Raw genomic sequence first — 19,148 nt, forward strand, 5'->3', positions numbered from 1 at the left:
CCAAAATTTATATTCATAAATCAGAAATCTTATGCAAAAGAACCCCTAAATTATCAGAGCTGACTGTCCATATCAAACAATACATCTGAATGTACAAACAGAAAGCTGTTAAAACTTATAACCACTGTAATCTTTACAAGATATTAATTTAACTATTTCTTCTTTATTACAACCTTTAGTCCCCCTGTGTTTGTAGACAGCAGATATATACACAAAGTGCTGCAAACATGCTGTATACTTCAATAAAGCTGTTAATAAAACAATAAATAGAATAAATGTATGTGTGTTGTGGAATAAATAAACTGTCACAGATTTATCATGATTTGAAACTTTTATTAGGTTAGCAAAACAACAAAACAATAAATAATTAAACTCATGTATTTGCACAAGCTTTAATGGAAGGAAGCAAAAAAACTAATTTTAGAGGAATATAGTTTGACATTTTAAATATTCACTTAAATTAGAAGATTGATACCATTTCTGTACGATAAATATGAAGCTCTCCCCCTGAAAATAAACAATATGTTTAATCTGTACAAAAACCAAAGTGAAAATAACGCGATAATATCTGGTTTTATGAGGGGTTAAATGTGAGTCTGGTGAGGACAGAACTAACTGCAGCGAGTCACTGCCCCCGGCCCAGAAATAGACTTAAATCCCCCTGAAAATCGTTTTCACATTTCAGTTTTTTGTATGAATTTGACAAATGAGATATAGAAAGCATCCGGTTAGCCTCCGCTAGCTTCTGCAACTCAATGCAATCTCTCACTTTATCGGTCTTTCTGAAAAACATTAAGCAGCTCCACTACAGCAGCTGCTATCAGAAATTTAAACCTTTGTTATTTTAACAAAGTTAAACAACATTTTTGTTGTGTGCACAGAAAGAACTACAAAACTACAAAAGAACTACAAGCATGGCAGTGCAGCTACTTACATCATTGTAACAAGCGGGTAGTTCTGGGTCTGAAAAATGAAGCCAATGCAGAAGTGCTTTAAACCTGAATTCTCTCTAAGGGCCATCAGGGGGCGACTCTACTGGCTCTGAAAAGAAGTCCGATTATATGGAAGTCTATGAGAATATGACTCTACTTCTCACTTGATTTATTACTTCAGTAAACTGTTTCCTAATGAGTTTATGGTCTCAATCGCTAGTTTCAAGTCTTCTTCAAAACAGCATGATGTTAATTTTGTAAATTATGGTCCCATTTAATTTAAATTTGACGATAAAGCAGTGTATGCTGTAGGGCATGGCTACGTTGTGATTGACAAGTCACTACCATGGCAACAACGTTGGTTTGGTAACATAGCCATGGCGTAACCCCAGATATACAGAGTATAGGCGTAACCATAGCCATTGCTATTTCAGTGTTTTCAGTTCATGAAAGGTAACTGTTGCCTAGAAAGTCTTGTTCAGTGTTTGGTTGTGATAAAAGACCTTCTAAAGAGTCAGATGTTCAGTTTGTCCAGTGAGTACATTGAGTTTTAATGATTTTAAGCCAGTTTTTCACCAGTGAAAATTAGCATTAGCATTATCACAGTTAACCATACGTCTGTAAACACACTGTGCTAACCAAGCTAGCAGCTAGCGTTAGGGTTAGCGCCACCCTTCTCGCCCAAATATGATCACTTCTCATCATTTCTGGCTCCAAAAATCCAAGATGGCGATGGTCAAAATGGCAAACTTGAGGCTCAGTGGCTACGTCCAATTTATTTTTTTACAGTCTATGCACCGTAACTTGGTTTTGTCCATATCCATAAAACTCCCCAATGCTTCTAAAGTCTTCTAAAGTCATTTTTCACCTCTGTAGTTGTAATCTGTGCTGTTTCTCTCTCAAGCTTTAACATTTAGCCTGCAAACATCTAGGACTTATGGGAAATGATGTTCGTTAAAGGCCACTAAAAACATAAACACTGAGTAAACAATATTAGATCTTTTTTTTATAGATTTTTATCCGAAAAACTCCCATCCTTATCTAAACGTATGAAGTGAACCACATGTTGTTGTGAAAGACTGTTTCAAGGCTGGATTTTTAGTTATTAGCATATTTACAAATGTCAACAGTATTTTTAATGAAGTTTTCCTACTTCTGGAGCTTCTGTGTTGTAATTATTCAGCTTTAAATGTGCTGGTACTGCAGCTGGATTTTGTTACCTTCAGACAGAGTCAAGCCAGCTGTTTCCCCCTATTCCAGTATGTATGCTAAGCTAAGCTACCCAGCTACTAGCTCATGCTTATTTACCAAACTGAGAGTGCTATCAGTCATCTCATCTTATTCTCAGTAAGAAGGCCAATGAACATACAACTATTCCTTCACATGTAATCAGTCATTCATTTACTTCTCACATCATAAACCAAATATTTCATCATGTGTTTCTTATGTACAGATATTTACAAATAAATGTTTTCTCGTGTGTACTTTTTCATTGCTGTACTAACATGATTTGCATCAGTCTACAGCTCATTCAGTACAATCCAAATATATATACAACAAACCTCAAACAGTGACAGTGGAGATAAGTGTTGTAGCGGTGCATAGAAAGGTGGGTAAACTATCACCTTCTTATCATCATCTCAGGGAAAACGACCACCGATATCAAACTCAATAGACCTTTTTCATGGCAGACATTTTGACTCTCAGCAGAACAAGAATCTACAGCCGTGCTTTATGCATCTATGAGGCTGTACATAGGCACTTCATAGCTTAAAGGGGATGTATCGTGCACATTTACACATCTATATTTATATTCTTGGGCTCTACTGGAATAATTTGGCATGATTTACAGTTAAAAACTCCTGATTTATCTCATACTGGTCCTTTATGCAGCCTCTTCAGTTCAGCATCTGTTGGAAACAGGCCGTTTAGCTCCTGTCTCTTTAAGACCTGAGTGAAATGCCGTCGTTATTTATGTTATTAGTTTAATATTATTAGTTACACCTGTGCTGTTCCTAATATTTCAAAATGTCTGCTGTGAAAATGGTTTGTAGGTTTTCTTACTTTATCTCCCTTGAAAAAAACATAGACACTGACACCTACTGAGTTCAACTACATGCCTGATGTAGACAATATAAATACATAATACTACAATGTGTAACGGAGACCCGAAGAGTTCAATATTAAATAATTAAAGACATTATAAAATGAATAACCATGTTAATAAATGCAGATAAAAACACATCATATAAATATGAAGTTGGGAAATAATCCATCAAACTTTTAAACTCAGCTCATTATTATAAAATGTTATTTCAGTCTGAATCTTTTCACATTTTAATTTATTTATGTCCTTTTTCTAAAATTTCAGCTTTTGTCTTTTTAACATCCTAAACCTGTTAGAATTAGACTAGAAACAAGATGAGCTGAATTTTAAAAATGTATTGGGTTGATTCACAAGTTCAAGTTTATAATATGTATTTTTGATAATGTATTTCATGATGTCTTATTTATCTATTTCATATTGAACACATTCAGATGAGCCTCGTTCCTCCTACGGCTGGCTGAAGAGCAGCTTGTTTTCTGTTCTTCTTCAGTTTGGGCCGCACCATCCTGAGACACAGTTTGTGTAGTCTGACAGCTCGGTCTTTTCTTTTAGCTCTCCTTGTGTTTGGTCTCCTGACCTTCAGTCTCACTGCCTGTAGATGGAGCTGCTCCTCCACGTCTGCACCGCTACTCTGGTCCAGCTGAGGGAGCTCTGCTTTCACCAAGACTGCTGTACAGCTGCAGAGCAAAGAAGAGGCAGAGGTCATTATGTGATGCTGTACAGCAATTAAAACAGTAAACAGCAATGAAAATTAACAAAGTATATTTACTAAACAATGTGGTGCTTGTTATTCCCATTTTATGTCTCTTCATACTTTTATTCTACTATATTTCAAAGGGAAATGATGCTCTTTTTCAAGTCAAGTCAAGTAAATTTTATTTATATAACTGAATATCACTACACTTATCTGACAACTACAGTTACTGGTCACTTTTAAGGTAAAGATTTTACACAAAAAACACATAATAAGCTTATAAAATACAACATAACTGTTAAAGATTAAACCTGGTTCCAACCTTTTTGGCATGTAGCCTCTTAAACATTAGTGTCTAGTTGGGGCTTCTTGTCACATTTCATATGTCTACAAGTGATTCGCATTTTCACCAAGGAGACATTTCCTCTCTAAACTTCTCACATGGATTCATTTAAATGACTGTTTGAGACCCAAAGAGGTAAAATTATCCAAGATAATATAAAAAAAAAACAGAGATTAGAGAAACATGCTGCTTATACACGGATGCTTCAGTATTAATAATCTAATGATGTCATATTTACATGTAAAGGACGAGTTCAACATTTTTCAAGTGTGTCTTAAAACAACAGTCAGGAGCCCAAATGAACAGTGAAACATGTTTTTCTTGCTGTAATCATTCCTCCTGTTCATACTGACCATTAGAAGATCCCTTCATAATGCACTTACAATCTAAGTGATGGGGGACAAAATCCACAGTCCTCCTTCTGTGCAAAAATGTATTTAAAACTTTATCTGAAGCTAATTAGCAAATGAGTCAAATCAAGTAAGTATCTTTCAACGTTACAGTCTTTTTAGTGCCAAAGTCCCTCTTTTTGTTACTATACTTCCACCTGCAGCTCAACAGGGAAACACTGTCTGAGGAAACACAAAGAGGGAATTTGATGCTAAAAAGACTGTAAATGTGTCAGATCGCCTATTGATATGACTAACTCAGACTGATGAAGACTCATATAAGCTTCATCATCTACTTTTAAATGACTGTGTGGACACACTGTGGATTTAAGCCTCCATCACCTACACTGAAAGCACATTTGAAGGATCTTTTAATATCCAGTATGAACAGGAGGAATGATTACAGCGAGGAAAACCTCTTTCACTGTTCATACGGACCCCTGACTTATTTATTTCTTGTTGTTGCTTATTTCCACATCCAGCAGTTATGGAGCAACATCATCATTCATTTGGAGTCGTGTTTCTGTCCACCTGGTGAATATAAGTCCAATATTCACTCTCTTTTGGCTCTGTTTTTACTCTCTACCAACTCCTGAGGGAAATATCTGGCTCTTTAGCTGCTAAATGCTCCACTATGTTCACCAGCTAGTCTACAGCTAACTGTGTCTGTTTGACGTTTGGTGCTGAGCAGGTAGTGTACAGTGGCTTTTTACAGCTTTTTCTCTGTAAACAGCTGCCTGCTGCGGCCCAAAACGACACTATGAGAGCACTGAGAGTGAACCAAAACAGTAAAGTTACAGCCGGACAGATAAACAATGAGCTGAAACTCACTATAAAGCTCCGTAAAGCCGAGGGACACACATGTGTGCAAAACATTACTGACCATGCCAGACCCTGTGAAAGCATCTATGTCTGTGTTTGTATACTAACATGTTGCCTGCTGTGCAGTCCTGACGCAGGAAGCAGGACTGAGAGATGTGTCCCAGCAGAAGAGTTTGTACTTCGGTCAGTTGTCTCTGTTCAGCCAAAGTCTGAAAGAATCTAGATGGACAGACAAACATGTTAGAGACTGGCAACCATGCCAAAAAAAACACAAATGCAGATGTTGAGCCAAATCGAGAAGAGAAGCAGATAGAGAGCATGTGTGCAGACGTGAGATTATGATAACATCCAAGGACGTGAAATGACTTCTGTGCAGATTCACAGAACTCCTTCACCTTATGTAACGGTGTCACTCTGAATCTGTGTGTGTGTGTCTACTGCTTATGGCCTAGTTGTGTGTTATGAAACACCACACCGTGTCTGCCTCTTTTTTTTTACCTGATATGCACGTATTTTAAGGTGAATGCACCATTATCACACTGTCTGTATATGGTCTGCAAATAGCACTGTAAATATTTACTCCGGGGGTTAAATAAGATTGTGTAATCAATACCTGACGTCATTAAAACGCATCTTGATCAAGTGTCTCTGATAATGAAGTTTTAAGCGATCAAAATGCAGAATGAAATTTGTGGATTTACCTGGTTGTACAGTTGCAGTGGTACAGTGTCCTGGGCTCAGAGTTGTGGAGGCCGTATCTCTCCTGCCGGGGAAGGATTTTGTTCCTGCACTCGTCAAGATCCTTATAGATACCACATGACAGCCGGTTGTCTGCAGTGGGGAAGCAAAACGTCTTTTTAGTAATATTCCTGTAGAAAAATCCATCTGATATGAGGGAGACTTGAGGGAGACAACTAATCTGTTGATTATTTTCTAGATTGGGTTTATAAAATGGCAAAAAATGGCAAAAAATGTTTATGATCAAACTTAAAATGTGTTGTTTTGTCCCAATCAACAGTCCACAAGCCAAATATATTCAGTTTACTATCAAAGCAGACTAAATAAACCAGAAAATTTTCACATTTAAGAAGCTGGAACCAGAGAATTTGGACATTTTTTATTAAAAATGACTCAAAACAATCAACTATCCAAATAGTTGGCGACTAGTAATCTGTCAATTGACTAATTGTTGCAGCTCTAATCAAATACCTGTGATATTCTGCTCAGGCAGAGTTTGGGTTTTGGTGGGTAAAGTGTTCCCCAGATCATCTCTGCGCTCAGGTGTTGATCCTGTAGGTGCCTCTGATGTGTGATTGTCTGTGGAGGCGGTAACGTTGGTAACAGGAGCGATGGAGGTAGACGGGGAGCTGGTTGAAGGTGTGGGGACGGTGGATGCTGCGGCAGCGATGGAGAAGAGGTGTGGATCAGACGTGCTGTTCTGCAGGCTTCCTGCAGGTGTGGTAGTGTTGATGATGGAGCTTGTGCTGTTCATGCTGGCCTCTGTTGGAGTGGCGTACTCGTAGAGCGTGGGTGGATGCACCACAGCATATAGAGCCATTTGAGTCTCTTTACACCTGTAAGAAGTGACAGAGGTTGAAATGTTTAACAAGCTTCATCACTTTCTTGCTGAGAGTCAGAGAAGAATATATGTGTCCTTTCACTATGAAGCTAGAGCAAGCAGCTGGTTAGCTTAGCTTAGCATAAAGACTGAAAACAGCTAGCCTGGCTCTGCCCAAAGGTGGCAAAAAGAAATGGACATTCCCGCACATAAAACCGCAAATTCTTGTTTTTACACTTGTGTTTTTGTACAGATGAAACAAACAAGATATAACATGTTAATTAGTGAGTTTCAGAGGTGTTGGTAAGTGGATTTTACCTTTGGACTGAGCTAGGCTAGCTAGCTGTTTACCTCTGCTTCCAGTCTTCATGCTAAGCTAAGCTAAGCTAAGCTAATCGCCTGCTGGCTATAAGAAAGTGAATATGCATATTTCCCAAAAAGTATCCCTTTAACATCTTAATTTGCATATTACTTGTACATATTAATCAATTAATTCAACAGAGTTCATGTTTTCAAAACTTTTAAAGGGTTTGTTCACCCAAGTTACCCTAAATAGCTTCTAACTTCTTCTATATTGGAAGTCAAAGGAAATTTGAGGCTGATGGGAATGTCAGTTTTGCAGATATTTGGGCATAAATTAAAGTATTGGACAAATTCTGTCCGTATGATGCCGCCACATGAGAAGTAAAGGGGTCACAATCCTGAGGGGGAGGCATGAATATCTGAACCAAATTTCATGGCAATCCATCCAATAGTTGCTGATGGTGTCACAGCAAAGGTTCACAACCTTTTTGGCTTGTGACCTCATAAAATGAAACAGTGTGACCCCTTCATCGCAGATTATGACCTCAGTGCAGGCACGAGGTGTCAGCGGTTCAACAAAAGATGATTTTTTGCTTCTCAGACTGTTTCATTTGATGGATTTTTTGAGCCCTGAAGTCATGAAAATATGCTGTATTTCACAAGAAAGATTTAAAAGTAAGAACAAAAATTTTTTAAAAAGCCATTTACATTGCTAAAATAAAGCAAAACTATCTGCATGACTTTATACCACAAGAATTCAATGAGAAAATATGATTGTTTGTACTTCCAGTGAATCCACTAAATCACTGGTAAATTCACAATTTTCTTTATTGATTTGTACTCAAATGACAAAACTACATCCACAACAGTCTTATTAGATAACCTTTACTCACATTCCAAACCAGTTTCTCTGTACACACTGGAGTTCGTGGGAAAACTCGAAGCAGTGCATCTTCAGCAGGTTAAAGAAGGTATATCCCACTACGTCAGATATCCTGTCGTTCGCCTCCTTTAGACAATTGCGAAACCTTTAACATGTAACATCGTGGTTCAACAGTTAGAAAAGGAATCACACATATAATAAATCTGTTAATATTTATTGGATAGTTCATGAATAAGTCCCTACTTGTTGTCACAGTCACAGTGCGACATGGTGAAGATGTTGCTGTTGAAGACGCCGAACTTGGAGTCGAAGGACAGGATGGTGTCTTTGCACTGGTCGTGTTCACGGCAGCAGCTGTCTGTGTCTGAAAAAACTCCTGCAAGAGATTAAACGAGAGAGGAAAAGGAATAAGTCAGAGGAGGGATGAATTACAGGATTATTATCTCAAACTGACGTCAGACTCATTCCAGTTTGATCTGGAGCAACATTATCAATGAATGATAATGTTGCTTGGTAACGGCTGGATGTGGAAATAAGCAACCGTTTGCCAAAAAGTTCAACATATCAACTTAAAAGGTGCCGATATGTCAGTGTTGTGTTCACTACTTGTTTCTGCTGAGGACAAGTGGACAAAAAAGAATCGATTAATGCAGGTTTAAAGGTTCCCTGTTGAGTTTTGGACCACTATGGATCGATGTTTTAAGGAGAGGGGGGGGGGGCCTTGAATTAATATGTTCTCATGCACGTAGATGATGTGATCACCTTTGACCTTTTTTTTTCAAATCTGTGACTTGCAAGTCCTCCAACTTCATGGAAGTGCACCAGTGAATGCCCCTTTAAGTTCTTACTTGTCATCAGATGCACAGAGCAAAGGGGGAAACTTTATTAATGATATTTGTCTACTCTGTATGTAAATTTACTGCACATCTGTCAGTCCTGAAAGAGGCATCTGTCTTCTGTTGCTCTGTTATCATAAAGGATGTTGCATTCTGTAAAACCCTTTGAGACAGAGTTGTGATTTTAATTTCTTTTATATAAATGAGACAAGTAATATATATAATGCTTTTTGTTGGCCAAAACAAATCTGATCCACCCCGACAAATACCACAACACACACACACACAGGCTACTTATATACAGTATACAGATACACATATACAATACACACGCACTATCTGTAAAACACACACGTATATCCAAACAAATAATACACATATACACAAATATAACTGAGGTCAGAGGTGAACAGGGCCAACAAAAAATGTAAATATCAGCTGTAAAAATGTGTGATTTTTAACAGGAAGTGCACTTTACAAACTGGGGTAGTAGAGTTTGACAGATGAGGGCATTTACCCTGCAGGCAAGGTCTAATGAGGCTAGTGTGATGCATTATGGGAAATGTAGGATCCGGTGATTTTGAGCTTGACCCATATAGAGGGAAAATGTCATCTGGAATTATGACCAATCTTTAAAAAATCAGTTTTTTTTAATGGAAGTGCAATATTCATAGGTCATCAAATGCACCTTAGTGTTTACTGTCATATGACTTTTTGTTTATATGATATGAACATTATGTGAAATTACTTTCATAATATGACATTATTTACAGCCTTTGCATGATTATTTTTGGCACATTTAAAATGAGTTATCAGGCTCCTGACTCCTAATCACAGGTTATGAGTGTTTGTTTTTATTTCTGATGAGGTGAAAGTATACAGGCAAAAATTTTAAGAAAAGACAGAGACAAATCAGCATCCTTTTTTTCCTTTCTTCAAGGAAAACTGATCTTCAAGTTCATAAATTATAGTGAGATAAATCACCGACATACCCAAATCTGCATATGATGGCGCCTTGTTGCCAGATCCGCACCAGAGAGTCCCCGGCACAATGAAACCGCGCTTCACACGCTGATGGCTCTTGACCTCTGACCTTTCATGTCGATCTTGACGACCCCCGACGCTCCTCACCTCCCTCTTCCCCGCGCGCTCCGTGAGCTCCAGAGAATCCAGAGAGACGCACACATCCTCTGCCTCAAAAAACACCGAGTCCAAATAGAAACGTTCATCATCTGGATGATCTGAAAACTCCTGCGTGCGCTCCTGGCACAGAGACAAATAGTTCTGGATCAACGCTGCGTCGTCGCTCCAGGAGCAGCCGAGCAGATGCGTGCGCTCCCCGGACCAGACGCTGTGATAGAGGCGCAGGGATGAAGCGGCCTGCCGGAGAAAAGTGTAGTGCGCTTCTTGGTTTGATGTAACTTTAGTCCAAGCGCAGAGGATCGAGGTTTGTGCAGCGGTGCGGCTCAGGAGTGATGATGTTAAAATGACAGCGAGAAGAGGAGCGATGCGCGTCATGGTGGCGCGTCGACGGAGCAGAGCGGCTGAATGAAAGAAGCTGAGAGGCTGTTAGATGTAAAACTAATTATTGCTTCAGTCACTGAGGACTTAATGACAGATTAACAGACTCCAGGTTGGTTTTTAAATGAGAGAGGAGGAGGGGGGGAGGAGGCACGCGGGGGGTGTTTACAATAAAAGCAACATCCAGATCAGTCTGAATCATGTGACCTGTCAGTGTAGTCAAACATCACTCCCTCTATCTGTGACTCACACACACACACACACACACACACACACACAGTGGCAGTGACCATGACATATTGATTAACACACACAACCACACAGACACAAATAGGTTTATCAATCTGCAAATGTGACTTATATATCGATAAGTGACTGATGTTGCCACTTTCTGTCATTTCATAGCCCCCAATACATACAAGCTAAATACACACTTCAATTAAATGTGACAAATTAATCAATCTATATTGATTGATTGATCAAAAAGACCACTTGCACATGCACCGTGGTTCATGCAGCTGAAAGCGTTGATATCATTAAACTCTTTAGGCTTTTGATTAGAATATTTTATGTGATTTGTCATTGTTCTTTATGTTTTATCTAGTTCTTTTTTTAAATATCATTTTAATCTATTTTATTGATTATCTTGTCTGTGTGCATTCATCTCAAATTGGGTTTGTTCTGTCTTATTATGAGCTTGTCAGTCATCTGTAAAGCACTTTGAATTCCAGTAAAGCTGTATGAAAGGTGCCATGAAGTTTGACTGATTGATTTGATAAAGCTGCACTTTGTCCCGCTTGCAGAGGACTTCTGTACAATATAAACTGATATAAACTGATATACAAATATTATTGCGACATGTTTTTTTGGAGGGTGGATGTATTGTTGTGGGGAAGTTGGACCAAATAGATATTCATCTAATTTGGAGAACTTGTTGCAAGCAAACATGGATATAAAAAATAAAGGTTTCAAAATGTTCAAAACATTCAGCTCTAGACCTCAAGGATACACTAAATGGGGTTTTTGGGGATTAAAACTAAAGATAAACAGAAACTGCATAAAGTATAACTGTCAATACGTTAAAGAGAAGATGTGTAAAACAAAAAGTCTTCTCATGCAACCTTTGAACCTACGATGTTGGTGAAACTCGCGGAAAACGTGAAAGACCCTCTCTAGATCCAGTGTTTGGTTTGTCCATTCTGGGCTACTGTAGAAACATGGCGGACTCCGTGTAGGAGGACCTACTCCCTTTGTAGATATAAAGAGTTCATTCTAAGGTAACAAAAACACAATGATTCTTATTTTCAGGTGACTATACACAAATTAAAACATACTTATGAATATTGTGAATAATATAGAGTCTGTTTCACTAGATGCCACTAAATTCTACACACTGTTTGTCTATAACGTCCGTCACTGTTTCCTAAAGCTCGACGTCTTTAAAAGATGCTTATTTTCTCTGACAGTCCAAGTTTACCATCACATAAGATACAGATGTTAATATCTTGATAAACGAGTATTTTTTTGAGATGTTGTGGGTTTTGTCGTTTGTGGTTGTGTGATGGTTGAATGAGCTGCCAGCTCCATACAGTCTGCAGACTCTCCTGGTGCGTTCAGGAAACACGTGAAAACTCAACTCTTTAATCTTTGTTGATTGTTGCACTACTTTCTTGTTGTTTATAGTATTTCTTATGCACTCCTCTACTTCCTGTTATTCTTATTTTAATAATAATTTTTTTTAAAAAGAAGAAGAGCAACTTCTGTCTAGCGCTCTTTCACATTGCACTTTGACCTGGTCAGGAAGAGTTTGTCCCACTGCTGAGTCACTGTCCTCTAACACTTGATTTTGCCTCACTGGTTAGTTGCTTTGGATAAAAGAATCTGCCAAATGACAAAATGTAAAAAATAAAAAAAAAAAGTAAATGGATGTTTTTCTAACAACAAAAACAATTCAACCCTCCTCACCATCCCAATAATTCATACAGTCCCTAATATACAGTATATTTTTAAAAGATTATGCAAACTGTTTTTGTGATGTAAACTATAAAAGGGAAAAAATATATTTATGATAGTAAAGTAATGTTATGGTCATGTTTCTTCAGAGAGATGTTTCTCCACTAAGGACATTAATACACTTGCTTTTTACCAACAAATACTGTAATAACGTGGCTGGAGAAGAAACAATGAACATCCTGCTCTCAGCTGGAACTCGCTTTTTATATATATACTGGTCTCTACTCGCTACCCAGTCACTTTATTATTTTAGAGTCCTGTCCAGACTCTCCCGAGCCGTCAGCTCCATCTAGCGACCCTCTGAAGGCTGAATGACAAACTTTACAAGAAATAAACATTCTCTTCTAATGAAACTACGGTTTGTTTAGCCTTGTTTGTTTGCTCCAAACCAGCTGATGGAAACGCACCTAATGCATTTTCTCTGTTTTTCTTTCTTGTGACATTTCAAAAGTTCTCTTACGACTAAATACGACTACTGTGGAGCGGCATGGAGACATCATATAAATACAGGTAGCTGACGCTGTGAAGATTTTGTCCTTTGTTCCCAACTTCTTTATGTCATGACTGCTTAAAATGAAACACTGTCTACTAGTCTTAGTGTGGTCATGAGTTGTTGTCCACATGCAGTTCAACCAAGGAGCAAATTTCCCTGCTCGGACTGTTTCATTTGAAGGATTTTTAGATATCTGAAGAAGTGAAATAATTTAACAAGACAATCAATCAATTTCTTTTTTCAAGTGTGTCTTAAAACAACAGTCAGGTGTCCATATGAACAGTGAAAGAGGTTTTCCTCGCTGTAATCATTCCTCCTGTTCATACTGGATAATAAAAGATCCTTCAAATGTGCTTTCAGTGTAAGTGATGGAGGCCAAAATCCACAGTGTGTCCACACAGTCATTTAAAAGTTGATGTGAAGCTTATACGAGGCTTCAGCAGTCTGAGTTAGTCATATCAAGTGGATATCTGACACATTTACAGTCTTTTTAGCATCAAATTCCCCCTTTGTGTTTCCTCAGCTAGTGTTTCCCTGTTGAACTGCAGGTGGAAGTATAGTAACAAAAAGAGGGACTTTGGCACTAAAAAGACTGTAACGTTGAAAGAATCCATGTGAGAAGTTTAGAGGGGAAATGTCTCTTTGGTGAAAATGCGAATCACTCGTGGACATATGAAAGGTGACAAGAAGTCCCAACTAGACACTACTTATGTTTAAGGGGTGAAAGAAAAACATGTTTCTACATTCATTTTGGCTCCTGATTGTTGTTTTAAGACAGATTTGACAAATGATGACCCCTCACATTTATCAAGACGCCCACTTGCTTCCTGAGTGTCACAACACTTAACAACCAGTTACTAGATTTTCATTTTTTAAATTTTTTACTTTGATGGTCAAAATAAGGCACTATTTTTACTACTATTTTAATATTTTACATAAACTTCATGCTGACAGTAAAGTCAGTAAATGATTAATTATATTTCTTGCCTATTATATAACTAAATGAGGTGCAAATATGAGTCTAAACTACTACATATTGCAGAATTCTACACATTGGTTATTTGGTTGTGTGTCCCTCTATATGTTGGCCTCGTGTGCAGGTCAGATCACGTATTGATCGGTCAGCTTGTCAAATGTAAATGTTTGGGTTTCTGTCTTTAGATTTATCTTAAAATAGGATCTCTCTGCTGCTGCACAGAAAGGTAGATTATGTGTCAGTTTATATCACAGGAAAGACTTGTGAGAGTGTAACAAGTCCATAAACTTTTACCCACTTGGACAGAAGACAAGTATTATCAAGAGAAGTCAAAGTTCACAAAATTCTCCGCTGCGTGTCTGTCTGAGCTGATTGGTTCAAACCTCGCCTGATTCAGACAAAGTTTTCTGCCATGTCACAACGTATATTAAGCAAGGAAAGGAGCAAAAGAAGTTCCATGATGTCTTTATTTATTAGTCACGTGTATGCACCTTGAGTTAAGACATGCATCAATAAGAACACAGAGAGCACAATGTTGATCATGTAGCCGGAAACATGAGTGCAGATCTGATAACCTGGCGTTAGAATTTCCTCAGTTTCACAAGTCTTTCTGGAATACTTTGCATACTTTCATTTGTTCTTATTAATAGAGTTTCATGCAGAAGCATTTTTAGGGGTTTTACATTTCTCCAGAAGGCAGACAAGAGAGCTCACGCATGCACAGGAGGAGAAGGCGGTGATGGCGAGACCGACGTGTCACCTGCAGCCAAGAGTTCATATTATTTAAGCTACAAAACATCTGTAATCTTCCCCCGTTTATTCATTAACATATGCATGATAATTATGCACAATAACACAAGCAAAGTGAATGTTTTGATGCAAGCACTCCAACAACGAGGTCACATACGGTAGATCAGCTAATAACGCAGGATGTGATCTCATATCACCAGAGCACAGATTCAAGGCAGGGGTAACAGGTCAGAGACGGAAAACCGGGAATTCCCTCGGTTGGGTCTGAACACGGAGGTGCACTTCATTACAACATAATGTAGTGATGATGATGATAACAACGGCTTATCTTCTCCATAAAGTATGATAATTACTCTACTCAATCATTACCGCCTGTCAGATAAGGTTAATTTATTATATGATACAGATTATGATATGATGACAGTGACAGCGTCCTGGTTTTGCTTAGTGGTCACTCCTCTTTACAAAGAGTCTCAACATCCATGTTGGTCAGTTGAAAACTATTGTGAATGCAGCTTGCACATTGCACCACATAAAGCAAGAGGATAATAATATCTGTCCACCCGTGCTCACTGGAAGACAATATTCTACAGGGAGAGACAGAGAGAGAGAAAGAAAATACATAGACGAGGGGAAGATGTTTTAATCTTCAAACTGGACGGTGTTGTCGTTTAGCAGAACATGCCAGCGCTCAATCTTCTTGTCTTTGTTCTTGAGGCATTCGTACCAGTGCTTCAGACTCTCTCCTTTAGCCTGGATGCCGAGCTGACATCCTCCTGAAGGCAGAGAGAAAAGTAAGCGTTAATATGTAAACAAGACTAAACAAAAGGCCACAGCCATGCTAGCAGCTCTGTGAGGATGTAATTATCACAGCTAATATACTAACTAGTTTACAATTATAATGCTAACATGCTGATGTTTGAAAGGCTGGATTAAAAACCGGGAACAACTCAGGAATCTTCAGGTTTGCTTCGTGTAATATGGGTCTATATAATTTGATTAATCAATCAGAAAACTGCACCACTGAAATACAATATGAACTCTGACATCCTTCATCTTGTGGTCCTGGTCTTGAAGACGGACTCTGTGTCAAAATCTAGTTCAAAGAGTTTTAGTTTATATTGAGCTCATTTGTTGTAAAGTTGTGTTTTATCAAACTGCACACAGAAAACTGAGGAACAAGTCATATTATTCCATCATAGGAGTACTGTAAGGCTGCAACCAACTATTATTTTCATTATCAATAGGTCTGACAGTTATTTTCTTTAATTTAATTGATTGATTGTTCAGTGTATAACATGTCAGAAAATAGTGAAACATATTCAGATGACTTGTTTAGTCTGGCTGACTGTCATGGAAAACTAGCAAATATTCACATTTGAGTACTTAAATGATGAATCAATTATAAAAATTGTTGACAATTAATTTTCTGTCATTGGACTAATCAATCAATCATTTAATAATTTCAGCTGTAGAGTACTAGTATGTGCAGTGGTCGTCAACAGGGGCCCAACAACAACCATGTTCACCATCTTAGTTTAGCATGTTAGCATGCTAACATGTGCTAATCAGTCCTAAACACGAAGTACAGCTGAAGCTGATGGGAATGTCATTAGTTTAGCAGGTATTTGGTTGTAAACCAAATTATTAGACAAATTCAAATAATGACTTAATGATGATGAATGAAATTATTACAACATATTCAAATCCCCCCAGGATGTGTTGTAATTGGATGATGGGAATATATATGTGTGTTGTAATTGGATGATGGGAATATATATGTGTGTTGTAATGGGATGATGGGAATATGAATGTGTGTTGTAACGGGATGATGGGAATATGAATGTGTGGACCGAATTATATGGCAATCCATCCAATAGTTGTTGAGATATTTCACTATGAACCAATAAATTCAATACCATGTTGGCTCTATAAGAACGGTCAGGGGATCACCAAAGTTTACAGGATCCATCATCTGGGGACCATGAATGTCTGTGGTAATCTGTTAATCTCTTACCAGGCATCTCATTTTTGTGCATAACCCCGAAAAAAAAATTTGCCCAAAATAAGAAGGGTACTGTTCTTCAACCCTTTTGATTACAGTCATAACACTGGTCTCATTTAAAAGGAAAATCTTTACATTTTACAACAAAAAAGAGTCAGAATGAGTACAAGCGATCCTAAAAATAATGTCACCAAGGCTGAAGTGTCTCTTACCAGGTTGTTGAGATATTTCAGTCTGGACCAACATGGTGTATCGACTGACTGACAGACATTTCCATCTCTAAAGACATGCTGCTAGCATGGCTAAAAAAGGATAAATTGGATGGATGGATGGATGGATGGATGGATGTTTGGATGGATGGAGTGAAGGATGGATGGATGGATGGATTGAAGGATGGATGATGGTTGGATGGATGGATGGATGGATGAATGATGGATGGATGGATGGATGGATGGATTGAAGGATGTATGGATGGATGGATGGATTGAAGGATGGATGATGGTTGGATGGATGGATGGATGGATGGATGGTTGGATGGATGGATGGATGGTTGGATGGATGGATGATGGATGGATGGATGGATGGATGGATGGATATATGGCAGGATGGATGGATGGATGGATGGATGGATATATGGCAGGATGGATGGATGGATGATGGATGGATTGAAGAATGGATGGATGTATAGAAGGATGGATGGATGATGGTTGGATGGATGGATGGATGGTTGGATGGATGGATGATGGATGGATGTATGGATGGAGAAATGCAATTGCAGGTGAGCATTGGTTAACTTACCAATGAAATCATTGGATTTTCCCATGTCATAGTCCCAGACAGAGATGTCGAGAGTTTTCTTGGCCAGTTCTGCGTGTTTTATTTCATAACTGAACTCCTGAAATACAATGATGACACACGAAAACAGAGTTTATTGTGAAATCCATGACTAAGATCTGGGTGAGCACAGGATGACGAAGTGTGTGCGAACAGAAATAGAAACAGACCGACCTCATTAAACTCTGGATTGAGGGTCTTCTTTTTTATCTGTGTCTTGTTTTTTCCTTTCTTTCCCATATCTGGCTTCAGACATCTACACCACAGAAGAGCAAAGAAGGATAAAATAACTGCACCTCAGGAATGTCTGAATATTTAAAGGAGTAGTTTGACATTTTGGGAAATATGTTTATTTGCTTTCTTACTCGGAAGTAGATGACAAGATTGATACCAATCTTGAGAGAGTCTTATCAATCTTCTCAGTGGTGAAAGACGTACTCAGATCTTTTATTTAAAGGACCAGTGTGAAGGGTTTAGTGGCATCTAGTGGTGAGGTTGCAGATTGCAACAAACTGAATACCCGTCCCCTCCCCTTCCAAGTGTTTGGTTTGTCCATTCTGGGCTGAGAAGAGGACTCATTCTAAGGTACCGAAAACACAACAATTCTTATTTTCAGGTGATTATACACTAATTAAAACATACTTATGAATACTTATGAATGTTATATTCCATTTCTGCCAATAGAACCTCCTAAATCTGACACACTGGTTCTTTAAGTAAAATTAGCAACACCACAATGAAAAAACAAACAAACTCCATTACAGGTAAAAGTCCTGCATTCAGAATCTTACTTGAGTGAAAGTACATACTGTAAGTATTAGCAGCAAAATGTACTTAAAGTATCAAAAGTAAAAGTACTCATTATGCAAAATGTCCCCATTTAGAGGGTCATTTTTACCATATAAATATACAGGTCATAATTGGAACATTAATACTGACTCACTGCAGCTTTTTAACATGGTTAAGGTTATTAAAACTTATACTGTTGATATACTATGGATCTGTAAAGTAGCTTTAGTAGTAGCAGAAGCTGTGAAGTAAATTTACAGTGGAGTAGAAAGTATAATATTTCCTTCTGAAATGTAGTGGAGTGGAAGTATAAAGTAGCATCAAATGGAAACACTTGAGTAAAGTACAAGTACGTCAAAATTGTAAGTACAGTATTTGAGTAAATGTACTTAGTTTCTGTCCCCCACAAGATCTTCTCATCTAACTCTCTGCAAGAAAGCAAATAAGCATATTCAAACTATTCCTTTAGCCATAATCTGGCGAGTACAGTACATACACTTTGACAAATGGGTCAGAGTATCCGTTGGAGTCCATGGCGGCCAGATGAGCACAGCGGACCACGCCCACTATCAGACGACCCTGCTGACTGCTGTACATCAGCGAAACCAGGATACGACCCCTCTCCTCTGAATCCTCACCTTCGTTCAGCTGCACACACAAGTAAGCGAAGGTTTATTTCTGTAGCGCTTTTCAACACAAGCGCTTCACAAGGATAACATTTAGTACAAAGCATCAAACCAACAGAATAAGAACACGCAACACACACAAAAAAGTGGGAATAAAAACAAAAATGCGCAAAATGTTAGTTAAGAAAAGCATTAAAAGACATACCACACATGCACACAAAGTAACAATATTTCATTTCACTGATCTTAATGCTCCTTTGCCCTGCGCACATAT

At 38.2% G+C, this 19,148-nt stretch overlaps 2 protein-coding genes across 2 annotated transcripts in view; both read right to left on the reverse strand.

Annotated features, from left to right (window-relative positions):
* Window positions 1-1,624: 1,624 nt before the first annotated feature.
* pla2g3 (phospholipase A2 group III) lies at window positions 1,625-10,464 on the reverse strand. The gene is made up of 7 exons (XM_067574880.1): window positions 9,860-10,464; window positions 8,275-8,407; window positions 8,042-8,176; window positions 6,497-6,861; window positions 5,989-6,118; window positions 5,396-5,506; window positions 1,625-3,716 (listed from the first exon to the last, which is right to left on the reverse strand). Exons 1-7 carry the CDS (start codon window positions 10,383-10,385, stop codon window positions 3,467-3,469), a joined length of 1,650 nt encoding a protein of 549 aa, XP_067430981.1. The 5' UTR covers window positions 10,386-10,464; the 3' UTR covers window positions 1,625-3,466.
* A 3,855-nt stretch (window positions 10,465-14,319) lies between these two features.
* rph3aa (rabphilin 3A homolog (mouse), a) overlaps window positions 14,320-19,148 on the reverse strand; it is a 41,394-nt gene continuing 36,565 nt past the window's right edge. Inside the window, exons 13-16 of the mRNA XM_067574769.1 lie at window positions 18,745-18,896; window positions 17,634-17,715; window positions 17,424-17,520; window positions 14,320-15,396 (exon numbers count right to left, since the gene is read on the reverse strand). Coding sequence (XP_067430870.1) covers window positions 15,263-15,396; window positions 17,424-17,520; window positions 17,634-17,715; window positions 18,745-18,896 — 465 coding nt within the window. The 3' untranslated portion in view covers window positions 14,320-15,262. The remainder of the gene's footprint in view (window positions 15,397-17,423; window positions 17,521-17,633; window positions 17,716-18,744; window positions 18,897-19,148) is intronic.

The sequence above is a fragment of the Thunnus thynnus genome, chromosome 19 (assembly GCF_963924715.1).
Source record: "Thunnus thynnus chromosome 19, fThuThy2.1, whole genome shotgun sequence".
Lineage (NCBI taxonomy): Eukaryota > Metazoa > Chordata > Actinopteri > Scombriformes > Scombridae > Thunnus > Thunnus thynnus.